The sequence below is a fragment of the Myotis myotis genome, unplaced genomic scaffold (genome assembly GCF_014108235.1).
Source record: "Myotis myotis isolate mMyoMyo1 unplaced genomic scaffold, mMyoMyo1.p scaffold_m19_p_18, whole genome shotgun sequence".
NCBI lineage: Eukaryota > Metazoa > Chordata > Mammalia > Chiroptera > Vespertilionidae > Myotis > Myotis myotis.
The window spans coordinates 13,561,525-13,577,761 of NW_023416322.1; the positions used below are offsets into that span (position 1 = coordinate 13,561,525).

A 16,237-nucleotide genomic window follows, 5' to 3' on the forward strand; every position below is an offset into this window, starting at 1 on the left:
TAGGGTCCCTGGCGGCTGCCAGTGGCCAGAGCCTCCCTTACCCGGCTGCCGACTGCCAGCCAGGGCCTTCCTTCGTTCCGCGCCTCCCCCTGGTGGTCAGCACACGTCATAGCGAGCCATCAAACTCCCGGTCAGTCAAACTCCCAAGGGGACACTTGCATATTAGTCTTTTATATATATAGATATATAGATAGTTGAGAAATGTAATCTTCAGTTTATTGAAAATATTAACACTTTGGAATAAAGCTTTTATATCCTTATTTTAAATATATCCAATTAACTATAAATACTAATGTGATGGTATCTATTCTATAGAATATATATTAACAGGCTCCTGACAATCTGAAAGTTTACATTGTTCCTTTTTGTCTTTGAAATTGTTTCCATACATTTTCCCCACAGATTTTTATAATGTATTTTTGTGCTTGAAAGTGCTTTATTGATCACCTAATTTCTCTACCACCATAATATGTATTCTTGTTAACAAAGGTTCTAAGTGTTAAAACTCTTTTGGCTTGAGTTATTACCATTAATGCACAATTGATTAAAATTCTACTAGTCATGTGCCTTGAGTAAAGGAGAGCTTTGCCGATAGCCTTTGGCACTACAGAAATTTTAAATTTTTAGGTAGTGCTTTCTTTTTTTTTAAATCCGCAGAGGCAGGAGAGGCTTCCGCCACCGCTGCTGCAATCGCCAGCTGTGAGCCCAGCTTCTGGCTGAGTGGTGCTCCCGCTGTGGGAGCACACTGACCACTAGGGGGCAGCTCCTGCATTGAGCATCTACCCCCTGGTGGTCAGTGTGTATCATAGTGACCGGTCATTCCAGTCATTCCGTTGTAATGGTTGCTTAGGCTTTTATATTTATAGACTAGAGGCCCAGTGCATGAAATTTGTGCACTGGAGAGGGGCCCCTCAGCCCAGCCTGTATCCTCTCACAGTCCAGGAGCCCTGCTGTCAATAACCCCAAATAGGTAGGCCCCGCCCACTCAGCTGGGGCTCCGCGATGAATTGCCCCTGCAGAGGGAGGCCCCACCCACCCACTGCAGTGCCACCGCTGGTAGCCTGGGCCTTCCTCTTTGGGGTGATTGACTGCGGGATTTCTCCATCGATCACCCCAAAGAGGTAGGCCCTGCCCACCTGCCGCAGCGCTGCCATGGGATAGCCTGGGCCTCCCTCTTTGGGGCAATCATGGAGCTCCCCAATTGATCAATCGGCCAGTGGCCTCGGCCTCCCTCTGCAGGGCAATCGTGCAGTGATGGCCGGGCCCCCAACCAATCGCATCACACCCGCCTAGGCTGGTCTGGCACCAGTCGGTGTCATAGAGTGGTTGTCTGGAATGTCATCCGAAAGGATGTCCAGAAGGTCGTCCAGCTGTCCAGTCTAATTAGCATATTACCCTTTTATTATTATAGATATTGTTTAGGGAGTAATGAGAAAAAACTATGTGTTCAGTATAGATACAACCATCGTAGATAGGCCTAACTACATAGTGCATGTCCCCAACAGCATACCATTTCTTTTCCAAATATTTTGATCCCGTGGTTGGTTGAATCTGTGAATAATGTGGTACCCATGGATACAGAGGGCCAACTGTACTTTTGTTTGATAGTTGTTGGTTTTCACCAATTGGTCTCATTAATATACTTTACTAACTGTAGTTAAGAATATCTAAAATTTTTCAAAGGGATTAAACTTTTAAGGGTTTCATTTAACATTTTAAAAAACTTGTTCAATAATTTTATTTTCAGAACTGTGATCCTACTACAGTTTTTTAAAATTGTGGTAACTTGCTACCTAGGTTTTGGTTGGTTGGTTGATTTTTTAATCACTTCAAAAGTTAGGATGCTTCTAAGGCTTGGTTATTTTGTTTGTGAGTCAAGTTTGATTCTCAGTACTATTCATGAATATCAGACAGTTTTGAGATATAATCTTCAATATTGTTACAGATAAAAGTAAAGTTTTAAACTTTGCGTTTGTGTCCTTTAAATATTTTAGTTCATTTCGACTTTTGTCATGGAAATGGTGAAACTTGATTGAATGCAAAGTATCCGGGGGGATAAAATGTTTTTAATAATACAAGTTAATTTCTAATATTATTACAGAGGAATCAGGTTTAATTTGTCAGAAAAACTAGAAGGTCATTTCAGCTATTCAGTCTCCTTTCCAGAGGGTTGATGAGAGGGGGTATCAGCCACTTGTGTTAGAGCCCCATAAGGTGTTACTCATTCGTACTCTTACTTGATTGATAATATGAGAAGAAGCTCTTCCAGAGTAAAGAAAGGAACTTAAGAAAGAGCTGTTTTCAATAACCATGTACTAGGGATAGTAAGTCTTATATAAGCGTTATCCAAGTGCTTACCATTTGCTGGCTACTTTATATTAGCTCATTTAATTTTTGAACAACTCTGTGAAGTAGGAACTCTCATCATCCCTATTTTTAAAAATGAGTTACATTGGGGCACAGATACATTTAATAAGTTTGCTCAAGGTGACAAAGCTAGGAAGTAGCAGAGCTGAGTTTCAAACTTGGAGTGTAGCTCTCTGATGATTACACTCTTAATCATTATACTAAAAAGTATCTCATTTTTTGTGAACATCAGTCATCTCTTGGCCTTGTTGAGACATATATGATTGAAAACAGTGGAGTCCATTTCAAGGGTTAGGGAAAGAACATTGTGAAATGCCTAATCAGGTGTTCTCTGGTGCCAGGCACGATTATTCTACAAATGCCCCCCTAGCTGTTAGTGCCCACAGCTTGGGTGCCAGTCTCTGTCAGATCTTACAATGCTAAGAATTTTGGGGAAAACTTAACTGTTATTCTTCATGGGGGAAAATATTTTTTTAAAGTTTATATTCGTTTAAGAGATATTTAATGAAGATATTTTAATTCAGGCCTTCTGTAATGCAAGAATCAGATGCAAGAAAATGTTTAAATATTAAGCATAATATACTCTTAAGACTTGAGACTTTCCCACAAGGGCATGTACCTTGGTTGCAGGTTCCCTGGCCCTGGTTGGGGTGCATGCAGGAGGCAACCAATCTATGTGTCTCTCTGTCTCTCCCTCTCCCTTTCACTCTCCCTAAAAAAAGAAATTCAATAGAAAAATATCCTCGGGTAGGATTAACAACAACAAAAAGACTTGAGACTTAATGCAAACCTTTGTTGCAATCTGTGCTTAATTAAGTAGGATTTAAATTATAATCCATTGTGAAAAAGAATTAGTGCCATTTTAAAGGATTGAAGTTTAGGATACTCATTTGAAATAGCAATGGAGTTTAAGTAATAAAGGCTTCTGACCTATTTAGATGGGATGTCTGTATTATTTCCATCGAATGACTTGGCTCTCTTTTTTTGTGCTTTTATTTTATGTGTTTAAAATCAAATATACATTTTATTTTTTAGCAAGAGAAAATAACAAAATTTAATACATAGTATGGAAACCTTGCATGCATGAGGGAGTCAGAGACCCACATGCAGAAGAGGGTCAGAGATAGACAGAAATTGTGGCCATGAGTTGCTGGTAGCTATCAACACCTTATAAAAATCAATTATGACATGTTTATAAACAAGTCTTCTTAAAATAGGTGGCAACAATGCTTCATTTGTTGGTAGTTTGAATTACCTTGAATGTACCTATGAATTAGGAAGAAGCCAAGGAAAGACCAGACCTCATAGGCATGTACTTGGCTCTGGGATAGCTGTGTCAGGCATTCGTTCATTCCGTCTATTCTTCATTTACCTGCTGTTTATCAGTAGAGCTCGATTTTTCTGACTTTTTAGATTATAACAAGTTAGAAGTAAAATTAGAAACAAGCAATAGTGTACTCCGAGAGTAGAGGCAGTTTCTCAAATTACTTTAAAAAGAAGTAGCATTATTAACTTTTACATTGTTTTACTTTGTTTTCTTCTTACACAGAGCACATACTTTTATAAATGTAAAATGTAATAAATGAAGTCTAAAAAGGAATAGCTGGCAGACTTCTAGCCAGGAATAAGATTAAATAAAAACTATAAAAAGCAGATACAAGTATTTAAAAATTACAGTAATCTTGGCCCATTTAGATATAGGGCAAAACAATTAACTTACCACCTGAGGTATTCTCTATGGTTTTAAAAGAGTTTTTAATGACTCCTAAGTAATGTATACAAGGTTAAGCCAGTTATTATCTATAAAGAAGTAGGGATGTGTAATGTACTTAAAATCTTTCTTTTTAATTTAAAGGGGGTAAGCTTCAGTGTTTATGAAATTTCCTTCATTTTTATAAATGGGATATTTAATGTATTTGATGTAAATCTGTTTTCCTTCTCTTTATTTTTCTGTACTTTGTCTCTTTGCCTTCCTTTGCAGGTACTATAATAATATAGAAATAAACTAATCTTGGTTATACTCATTTTGAATGTAAATAAAAATCCATCGTATTCAAAGTAATTAATTTTTCCCCCAGGTGCTACAAAGTACACAGATAAAGACAATGGAGGAATGCTTGTATGGTCTCCATATCACAGTATTCCAGATGCCAAATGTAAGTTTTCTGAACTTGAACATTTATGTCAATAGGCATCTACTAACCAATTCAAAATGCAATTTTTGTTTGTTTTGGGGTCTCTTAGATTCTCATAAGAAAAAACAGTTTGTCCTTGTTTTGTTTTGTTTTGTTTTGTTTGATGGAGGTTGTTATATTAGAATGTTTTTCCTTTTGAAAGGTAGTGGGTTGATCATTCCAATTTGTGTCAGGCCCAGGAAGACAGAGGAACCCTAGGATCTGATGGCATTTTGCTGCTTAAATCCTCAAGCAGGGGAGGGAGTTCCTATGTAGACATCTGCCCAGGTTTTTCCTCAGTGTATGGAGATGTAAAGAAAAGCCTTCCAACTTCAAAGAGCCCACTGTCAGTACCATGTTAAAGAGGAAAGGGGAAAGAACTGACTCCAGCAGCCATCAATCAGGTCATCTCTGTGCTCTCCATTTCTGGACGGAGGCCTTCTGGATCATTGACCATGCACTTCTTGAATCATGGTGTGGCTTTAGACTTCAATGTGATGTAGCGGACCTGATCCTTTGCGGCACATCAGATATAGGAAACGTGCAGGTAACAAAACTAAGATCCCCATCCCTCCATTTAGTTACATTGAATTTACTAAAACAAAAGAACCACTGAACAGCTCCTTTAGCAGCTGTAAAATAAGCTGGTCTTTTAAAAATATTTACTAAATCTTATAGCTGTCCCATGATGGTTTATTTAGAAAAGTAATATCATATAGTAGTAAGTCTAAGTATACTTATTGATGCAATAAGAGAACTCAGAGTTGAAAACTGAAAAATATTCTGCATACCAGATCATTTTTCCTATTTAAGCACTGTTGTGTTTCTTTGGCTCACTCATAGGCAAAGGTTTTCATTCATAAACTGAGTATCAGAGTGTCATTGGCTTTTGCTTTTTTAGCACTGTTTTTATACAGTGGTGCCTTTCTGAGCAAAGTGATAAACAAAATTCAGAAAACCAACATTTCCTGATAGTATGGTGTTCATGTAGAATATCCAGCTGAAGGTCTAGGTTTATGCATTGAAATCACTTGGGGGAACTTTAAAAAAATAAACACTACTGATGTCTGGCCTCTTGTCTCAAACCATCAATCAGAATTTTTAGAGGTGGAGCCTGGACTTACTTTTTATTTATTTATTATTATTTTTAATTTTCACCCGAGGATATGTTTTTATTGATTTTTAGAGAGAGAGGGAGAGGTAGAGAGAGGGAAACATTGATGTGAGAGAGAAACATCAATCAGCTGCCACCCATATGTACCCCAGTGGGTATCAAACCCACAACCTGAGTATATGCCCTGACCAGGAATCAAACCTATGACCCTTTGGTTCCTGGGACCAACCCTAACCACTTAGCAACATCAGCCAGGGCCAGACTTACTTTTTAAAAGCTCTTCCACTGATTCTAATGTAGAGCCTTACTTAAGAACCATAGGTTGATTGGTATTATTTAGCCTTCTGTTTATAGGTCTATAGGACATTTTTGTTAAATTTAATTAGCATATATTTATACCTGTCATGTGTTTAAGTACTATAGGTTCTAAACAGAATATAATATTTGGATTTTCTGTACCAAAAGTTTACAGTCTTAGGGAGATATAACAACATCTATAAAAGATAGTTATTCTAACAGCATTTTTTTATAATAGCATTTGTATAAATTAATCTATATTGTACTGAGCAATGATGATAACACATTCTCATAAAGTAATTAAAATGTGCTATTTTAAACACTTTACACCTATTAGCTCATTTAATCCTAGGAGGAAGATACTATTTTTATCACTATTTAAAGTGAGGAAACTAAGGTACAAAAAGGTCAAGTTTAATTGCCTAAAGTTAAAACAGTAGTAACAAGGCTGAGAATCAAGTTCAGGAAGACTAGCAGTTCTAGAGTCAGAATTCCTAACCACTGCTTCTCAAAAATGTGCTTAAAGAATATATGCATATATATATATATTTATACACACACAACCACACATTATAATACTATAATATTAATATAGATGGATCAAGAAGGACTGTAGAGACTTCACATAAAACTGAGTCTTGCTGAATGTGAAATAGATTTCTCTTCAATGAGGCCTTGAAATAGCCAGTGTATCATCACTGGAGCTGTGCTTATCTACATTCTAATGGCTTGACTACATGTGGAGGATAAATGAAATTGGAATATTCAAACACCTTTAGAATAGCTAGCAGAAAATGCTGGAGAAAATTTTAGGGATACTAAAGTATATTTAAATATGTTGCTAACTATATATAGCTGACAAAATAGGAAGATTAAGACTTTGGGCCTACTCTAAATATGAAATGGGGTCTTAAATAGCTGAGTGATTTCAAATAAAGACTGTGGCAGAAAATCAAGAAATTATCTAATGTATTACACTGTAATTAGGCTCTGTTGGCTACCCACAGGTTGATTTTTTTGGTCACATAAGTCATACTTAGTAAAATTCTAAACCAAGTGTACTTTTGATCCTATTCCTAGAACTAAAAGTCTTTTTTGTAACATTTTATGAAAAATAACTTTGGCTATTTTTTTATTCCTGTAATATACATTCTTAAATTCTGCTTTGTTAAAAACACACACACACAAATCGTAGACCTGAGCAAATGAAGTAAATATAATTAATTATATACCATTGTTTCATTACAGTGGATGAATATATTGCCATTGCAAAGGAGAAACATGGCTACAATGTGGAACAGGTATGTAAAGAAACATTTTAATATTAAGGCTTGCCTCAACATTTATGAAATTCAGAGAACATCTCATGATCATTTCTGTTCTAAAAGTGAAGCAGTTCAACCAACGCTAAAGATACCAAAAGTCCTAACAAAGTCAGACCTCTCAACATTAAGGATTTTGCTTTTATAAACATTATTTGTCTCAAGGGCTTGAACATTTTTCTCTAAATACCTCTGTTTCTTACTCTATTTGAGTTATAAAAGTGTCTGAAAGCCTTCATGACTATTCTGGTAAATGCTTACGAAAAAGAGAAAATTTTTTGAGTACAGGTAATTCTCTTTGACTTTTGAATCTAAAAGAACTTAAACTGTTAGAAATATTTAAGATTTTTCCATTATGAATGAAATAATGCGTAAAGGTTTTTTTTTAATTTAGATAACTTTAAAAGGAGATATATATATATATATATATATGTATAGCTTATGATTTATTTATCCCTAGTAATGAGGGGATGAAGAGCATGGAAAAATAACAATGAAATAGAGATTCTTAAATTTCATTTCAACTAAGTATTAGATCAACCTTTATCAGAATTACTAGTAAAATAAGTGAATTATCTGTAACTTGGATTATTAAGAGCTAACTTTATGGTCAGTAACATGGTTACATAATAAAAAACCATTTTTGTGAAATTGAGATGTTTATCCAAATGCAGTAATCTTTTTTGTGAATTTTGAAGCCTTTGATTATGTATTTTGTTTTTAAGCCTTGACTTTCTGTTTAATATTTAAGAAAATTAGTCCTTTAAAATGTAACTGCATATAGGTTCATTTTCATGTTCATTTTAAAGGAGTATTACCAAAGTACAAAAATTAACTTTAAAGCTCAATATTGAAAAAGTTGCTAAGTCTCTTAAGAAATAAAACTTTATCCCTTAAATGATATTCAGTACCTTATTATAAAGACAAAGGCCTACTATTTACCCACAGTAGAAGAGAAAATTGTGGAACTGTTGAACATCATTCATTTCAGGCTTTCCTACGATTTGTTAATAAAGTCATTCAAGTTATTAACATGCCCATACTAATTCTTTGTGTACATTATGATAATAAAGAACTTTTAAAAATATATATGATAAAAGATTGTTATAGTTGAGGTACTCTTCCTAGAATTGTTTAGTCCATGATATATTTCTAAAAGGTTAAAACAAGTATTTCTCAAAGTCTCGACTGAGCACTTCCAGTTTTTTGTTAGAATCCATAGTTTTCATTCAATTACTGGTTTTTTGGATTTTTTTAGTGTATTTTTCTCTACACATTGACAGATGAATAAATGTGGGTAAAAGTCTTGATATGAGCCTTCAAACGTGCTGTAGTAATCATAGTCACTCTCCTCAGCTAACTGTGTTTCCTAGATTCTGCAGCAGACATGGTATGCAAGAACATTCACTGTTCTGAGGCATTGATTTAAAAGAAATAATAAGTGAGGTCTGCTACTTGGGCAACCCTGATTAAAACCCCAAACTGTGAGTGTATCTTTAGTTGAAGTCATAGGCTTAAGATTTTAACATAATTTGTATTTAATTCTCTTAAGTGTGATGGAACTTAAGTCCATTAAAAACCAAAGGGGATTGATTTCTCTCCAAAGGCACTTGGCATGTTGTTCTGGCATAAACATAACATTGAGAAGTCCCTTGCGGATCTCCCTAATTTTACTCCCTTTCCGGATGAGTGGACAGTGGAAGATAAAGTCCTATTTGAACAAGCCTTTAGTTTTCATGGGAAGAGCTTTCACAGGATTCAACAAATGGTATGGTAATTTTGGTCATAGTGTGATTCATACCTGCATGATATTTTATGCTGATATTAAACTTTTGAATTCTTAAATAGAAAACAAGTTTTCCAATCATGTTAACTTTTAAAAATATTTTGAAATAGGTATATTTGCATAGAGTGCTATTGTCTACAACCATCCTAAGGCATGACAGTTATTTGCTATTTCATTGTAATAAATTAATTTTTATTATGACTTAAATATATGTCTAATGGTATTGTTTAAAAAGTTTGTCATTCTAGGAAAAAAATCATAATTTTATTTTTAAATGTTTTGTTTTTTAACATAAGGATTCTATTTTCTAGTTTATATTCCTTTAGATATGAACATCAATTTTTAAATATTCTGTAATTCGGTATTGTCCGAGTGCTGTTGCTTTTTTTTTTTTTTTTGCAAGAAAATCACTTTTCTAGCTCTTAAGTTTTTAATATTGTGTCAAAATAATATAAACCTGAGAAGTGCTGCATTGAACCCTTTTAACCTGAATGGATAAAAACTAAATAACGTTTGCAAATATATCTGAGTGTCTTCCATAAGCGAAAAGAACGTTTTTGATTGGGAGTGTGCATTCTTGTTTGCCTGAATGACAAATCAGTGCATGATCATTTGTCAGTTTTTGCCCAAAAACTTTATTTGGTAGCTAAAGTCTATTTGCGTTATTTCTCATTTTAAAACCTGTTAAAACAAAATGATTCCAAAAAATCATTATTAAGAATTGAATAGCTTTTCTGGGACATATGCTAACTGAAAGAAGCATGTTGTAAAATGGTTCTACAGATCCACTAAAAAAAGACTTTTTTTCTTCATATTAAGATATCAAAGGTCACATATTGTATGATTTCATTTATATGAAGTGTTTCAGAATAAGCAAATACATAGAGACTAGGTTAAGGAGAGAATAAGCATGACTGCTAATGGGTATAGGATTTCTTTTCAAGGTTATGATGATGTCGGGAATTTAGTGATGGTTACACATAACTAGCACATATACTAAAAACCACTGACTTGTACTCTTTAAATTGGAGATTTTTATGACATGTGAATTACATATCAATAAAAACTGATTTACATAGGGAAAAAAGAATTGAGTAATTATTTTAGGAAAACAGATATTAAATACTCACATTGCCTGTGTTGAGGACTTCTGGGGCCATTCTTGCTGTGTTTGTGACGTCTTTCTCCTCTCCCTCAAACAAATAGGCATGTTTATGTCTATGACAACAACGTCAGTGTCATAGGTGTGGGTGGAGCACTGTGACCACAACGCACTTTTTATCTTTATAATTTATAAAGGTACTCATGAAAATGTTTTATCTATGTCTTTGTTTGCTAAGTATCAAAGAATAATATCAAAAATATTCTGTTCATTGGAGTTTATGAATTAAACTTGCTGATATTAACATGATTTTTTTTTAAGCTTCCAGATAAGACCATTGCTAGTCTTGTAAAATATTACTATTCCTGGAAAAAAACTCGATCTAGGACAAGCTTGATGGATCGCCAGGCTCGGAAACTAGCTAATAGACATAATCAGGGTGACAGGTAGGTTGGATGCCTTTATATAGTTACATTGATAGGAACACTGTATTGGATTGAAAAATTATCACAACATATTGTAAGTACTTCTTACTCTTACATTCATGTTTCTGCTCTGATAGGAAGGGCTGAGTGATCAAAAATCTTAGTAGCAAGAACTCTCTTCAACTCTGAACTGTTAATCATAGCCAGCGAACATTGCAACTGAGTTATATTTGAGCTGTGTTTGACTGTAATCACAAATGCTTTTTTAGTAGTAATATATTTAATACATATATTTAGGATCTAATAAATATATTCTCTAGAAGATGCCTTTCCACAGTTACCTGAGTGACTCTGAAGTCCGTGTTACTGTAGCTGTATCTTTATGGCAGTATAAAATAATTTTGCTTACTGGTTTTTGTCTTTATTATCCAACTGGAGAACTAAAATAATAAATATTACATCAAGTTAATAGTGTTCTCTTTCCCAAATAATATTTCTTTCTAAATATCTTCCTTATTTACTTTGGAAAGATATTTAGCGGATATGTTAGCTAAAATGATTCTGTATGCCTTAAATATTTCTAAACACTACAGAAATCTAAATTTTAAAAGCCTCTCTCCTCAGGACAGCCCTTGTTCTGTTAGGGAATATTTAGTAAAATTATTAGCATTTGATATTACCATTTGATAAGAGCACTGGAATAGAATAAAAAGAAAGGAATTAAGTTTACTAATCTCTGTCTCTTCCCAGTGATGATGATGTGGAAGAAACACATCCAATGGATGGAAACGATAGTGATTATGATCCCAAAAAAGAAGCCAAAAAAGAGGTAATGGTGATCATCAGAGTGCTTGTAAAATTATTCTAAGTTTCCACTTAAAAAAAAAAAGACTCTTTTTTTCTTCATCTTATGAAAAATGTTTTTACATAATGATTTAGGAGGTCATAAATTCTAATATTAATTAGAATTTTTTGGAAAAGCTTTAATATCTGCAACTCCAATTAGCCAATGATTTAAGTAATTTTTGGTTATGTCCATTCAGAAGTAACAAAAACCCTGTCACAATCCCTACTCTTTAATCCATAGAAAGGAAATAAAATACCCTCATGTATCTCATGTAAAATTAAGCTTTCTGGTTGTTAGCACTTTTTCTTTCTTTTTTTAAATTTTTATTTTATTGACTTTAGGAATCTATGGTTGATCCCTCTCTGTGCCCTGACCGGGGATCCAGCCTGCAACCTTGGCCTATCGGGATGATGCTCTAGCCAACTGAGCCACCCGGCCGGGGCCTACCCAGTTTTTCTTGAAAACATTTCTTTGTTTCATATTATACCAACTTAGAAATAAGCATCAGGTATACTGACAGCAGTGAAAATTGAAAGCTGCCTCAGTGGAAGAGATGGAAGAATCCCGAGCTAGCAAAGCACACATATTCCTCAATGTGATGATAATGATGATGACTTAAAATCATTAAGAACAGGCTAAATTTTTATACATGCTCATTTATTAAGGCAAGGAATTGTGTAACTGTTAAAAAATAGACTTAATGTTGATGGATAAAGGCTTGTGAGCTATAGGCAGCTATGGAATAGTGAAAGTAACATTGTTTTGTCCATCTATGTGAGGTGATGCATACAAATTTTGTCTTTGTTTGCCTGTGAGTTCATCCTATTCGTAAATAATGTGAAGGGAAAGTAAATTAAAAAAGTAAGAATACTGCAGGGTTGTAGGCCAGGACTGACAGTGCCTGTCAGCAGCTTCATTCATTTCTCTGCTCCTTCACAGACGATAGGGACATCCGGCAGGGAATGATACTCTATTATTGCCTTTAAACAGATCTAACCTAAAACTGTGAGCTGCACTTACCTGAGATGTGTACAGTGTAAAGAATAATAATAAAATAAACACCAGTGTGTCCGTCGCTGAACTTAAGAAACAGAAGTCCTGTGCGTGTTTCCTTAATTACACTCTGCCCTCCCTTCTCTCCCGAGGGAACCTTTATCCTGGAAAGAGAACCCTATCCTGAAATTTATCAGTTATTCACTTCCCTTATTTTAATGGTTTTAGCACATGTGTATGTATCTCTGAGCAACTCTCATTTTTTTGGTCCATTTCATACTTTATTTCAATGGAATCATGTTGTATGTATTCCAGCTAATTACTAGCAGTGTTTTGTTGTTGTTGCCCAATATGTTTTGCAAATCTTTTTATTGCTGTATTATAGTGTTTACTAGAGGCCCAGTGCACGGATTTGTGCATCGGTGGGGTCCCTCGGCCTGGCCTGTGCCCTCTGGCAATCCGGGACCCCTCTGGGGATGTCAAACTGCCGGTTTCGACCCAGTCCCCACAGGCCAGAGGGCTCCTGTGCACCGGGCCTCTAGTATTATTCTGTTTCAGGATACAGTAGTTTCCCCCCTTATGTACAGAGGATACGTTCTAACACCCCAGTAGATGCCTGAAACCACGGCTAGTTCTGTACCCTATATATGGTATGTTTTCGCCTATGAATACATACCTTTTTCCTTAATTTATTTAACTCTGTTGTAACTGTGGCAACAGCTCTTCCTCGGCAGTAATTCTTATATTTTTCAGTCCAAACCTCTTCCTAAATCTGTGTAACCATCCTTTACTTGCAGTAAATGGCTTAGTGTCACTCCTTTCAGGGATCCTTTGCTGAAGTATTAATAAAGGTTCAGTGCTTTTGGCTCAACACACCGTCAGTTGGAACATAAGTTTTCTCTTTATCTTCCACCCACAAATTTAATGCCTTTTGCATCTTAACTGAATAGTTACCACCCATGGTGGCCATAACTTTTGCAGTTTGAGGTGTGACAGCAAAGCTAGCACAAATTTATTTTTTTTTTCAAAACTTCATGGATAGATGATTTGTTCTTTTTTAAAATGTTTTTGTATTGATTTCAGAGAGGTAGGGAGAGAGAGAGAGAAACATCAATGATGAGAGAGAACCATGGATCGGCTGCCTCCTGCACGCCCCCCACTGGGGACCAAGCCCAAAACACGGGCATGTATCCTGACCAGGAAATTATTTTTATTTTTAAAATATATTTTTATTGATTTCAGATTTATATGTTATATTTGTTCAGTTTTGGTTACATATTGGTTTAAATTTATATATTAAACATGTAGTCATTGTATATTTAGTTTTACCCACATGTTTAAAATTTATTTTGCCTACCATTCTTTCTTAAACCTTAGGCTTTCCTTCAAAAATAATTTCCCTTTTGCCCAGCTGGTGTGGTTCAGTGGTTGAGTGTTGACCTATGAACCTGGAGGTCACAGTTCAATTCCTAGTCAGGGCACATGCCTGGGTTGTAGGCTCAATCCCCAGTAGGGGGCATGCAGAAGGCAGCTGATCAATGATTCCCTCTCATCATTGATGTTTCTAGCTCTCCCTTCTTCTCTGAAATCAATAAAAATGTATTTGAAAAATAAAAATAATAATTTCCCTTTTTACTGAAGTATATCCATTCCAAGTTAATTTATTGAGGGCCTCTTAGTTATAAATGCAGTCAGTTTTGTCCAGAATGTCTGTTTCTCTATTCTTCTTGAAATCTTAGTTTTGTTGGGGTTAGACTCCTAGATTGACAGTTAATGTGTATAGATATTATTTTACTGCTTCTGATTTCTGTCCCTGCTGTAGAGAAGTCTGCTGTCAGGCTAATTATCATCCCTTTGGAGGTAATTTGTCGTTTTCTCTATCAACTTTTACGATCTCTTCTTTGTCTTTAGTGTTCTGTAGTTTCACTTTGGTGTATCTGAGTATGGATTTCTTTTTTTTAACTTGCTTTGGATTCATTGTAATTTTCTGAATGTTACATCTTCTTAAGTTCTGTAAAATTCTTATTTATTGCCTCTGAATATTGCTTGTCCTTCTCTCTACCCTTTCCTTTGGGAATCCCTTTAGAAATATAATGGACTTACACTTACCTCTTAACCACTCACATTTTCCACTCTTTTGTCTTTCCATATTTCTATAATGCATTGTAGCCGTTTTTCTTATATGTACATTCTAAGTCAGCAGTTTTTTTGAGCTCTGTCTAATCTGCTAAGTAACCCATCCATTGAGTTTCTAATTTTGTTTCTAATGTTTTTTTTATTTCTACATAATCTATTTAGTTCCTTTGCTTCATCAGTTTTGATAGACTCATTCCTTATAAGAACATTCCATATTTTCAATTCTTTATTGTTTGTTTTTTTGTTTAAATCAGCGGTTCTCAACCTGTGGGTCGAGACCCCTTTGGGGGTCAAACGACCCTTTCACAGGGGTCGCCTAAGACCATCGGAAAACACATATATAAGTACATATTGTTTTTATGATTAATCACTATGCTTTAATTATGTTCAATTTGTAACAATGAAATTGGGGGTCACCACAACATGAGGAACTGTATTAAAGGGTCACAACATTAGGAAGGTTGGGAACCACTGGTTTAAATCCTCACCCAAGGGCACATTCTTATTGATCTTTAGAGCGAAAAGAACCTTTTGGTGTATGGGACAGGGTCCTTTTATTTTTTTTAGTGATTTTAGAGATGGGAAGGGGGGGCGGGGAGAGAGAGAGAAAGGAATATCAAGTTGTTGTTCCACTTATTTGCACATTTATTGGTTGCTTCTTGTATGTGCCCTGACCAGAGATCGAAGCTGAGACTTTGGCATATCGGGACAATGCTCTAACCAACTGATCTACCCGGCCTAATCCTTTTATTTCTTTGTACACATATAACACATTTATTGAGTTACCTTTAGTAATGCTAATATCTGTAGGCTTTGCAGGTATAATTCTATTGTTTGCTTCTCTGTTTCTCACTCACAGAACTTGTATAACAATTAATAGCTGTGAGCTCATTTTCCTTCGAGCATACTTGAGAAAAATTTTGAGACCTGGGTTTAAAGTGCGTTTTTCTAGAGACAGTTTGCATTTGCTTCTGTTCAGTGTCTGAAAGCACACCATCTGAGACACTTAATATTTTGGATTTTGGATTTTTTCAAGCTAATCCTCAAACCTGCTTGAATGTAGGCCTATGGATAGGGATTCCCAGGGAGACTTGTTTTGGTTTCTTTTCCGTTCAACCAAAGATAAGGTAGGCGTGACTCCCTTTGATCATCCTCTCCCTCTGCAAGACAGGGACTTTTTTCTGCTTGCACAGTGATGAAGTCCCTTCCAGAGTTCTGGCTTATCTCCTGGGCCCTGTGTCTGCTGTCCACTGAAGCCCGGGCTTTGGGCAAATGCCAACCCCTGCATACTTATCCCTCTGGATTCCTGCTTTCTCAACATTTCTGGTCTCCGAGGCATTTTCTCACTTCTTACCAACTCAGAAATGAATTTTAAAAGATTTTTTAAAAAATGTATCCAGCAAGTTTAGGAGTGCTGAATGGGGAGGAGTTTCCCTCAGCATCATGTCTGCCATGTGTGACTTTGAGTTGGATTTTAAGCAACAAAGTAGATTTTGCTTTATTATTCAATTATTTTATAACTTTTGCTCAGAGTTCCTTTTCTAAAGAAGTGGATTAAGTCTGTTCTGTGAAATAGCTTTCAACCTAATGGACACAGTTTCTTACGGATTCCTGTCTCACAAGCACAAAATAACATTATATTTCTATATCATACTTTAAGAATATTGCAAGTAA

The 16,237-nt window shown here is 35.4% G+C and overlaps 1 protein-coding gene across 11 annotated transcripts in view; it reads left to right on the plus strand.

The window, feature by feature from the left end:
- Positions 1 to 16,237, plus strand: part of RCOR3 (REST corepressor 3) — a 40,504-nt gene that overhangs the window by 4,431 nt on the left and 19,836 nt on the right. For 4 of the 11 annotated variants that reach the window (XM_036342735.1, XM_036342738.1, XM_036342736.1 and 1 more), the window contains exons 3-7: positions 4,446 to 4,523; positions 7,201 to 7,253; positions 8,881 to 9,042; positions 10,484 to 10,608; positions 11,338 to 11,416. In XM_036342735.1, the coding sequence (XP_036198628.1) occupies positions 4,446 to 4,523; positions 7,201 to 7,253; positions 8,881 to 9,042; positions 10,484 to 10,608; positions 11,338 to 11,416 (497 nt within the window). The other 7 variants (XM_036342740.1, XM_036342743.1, XM_036342742.1 and 4 more) reach the window with 7 other exon arrangements.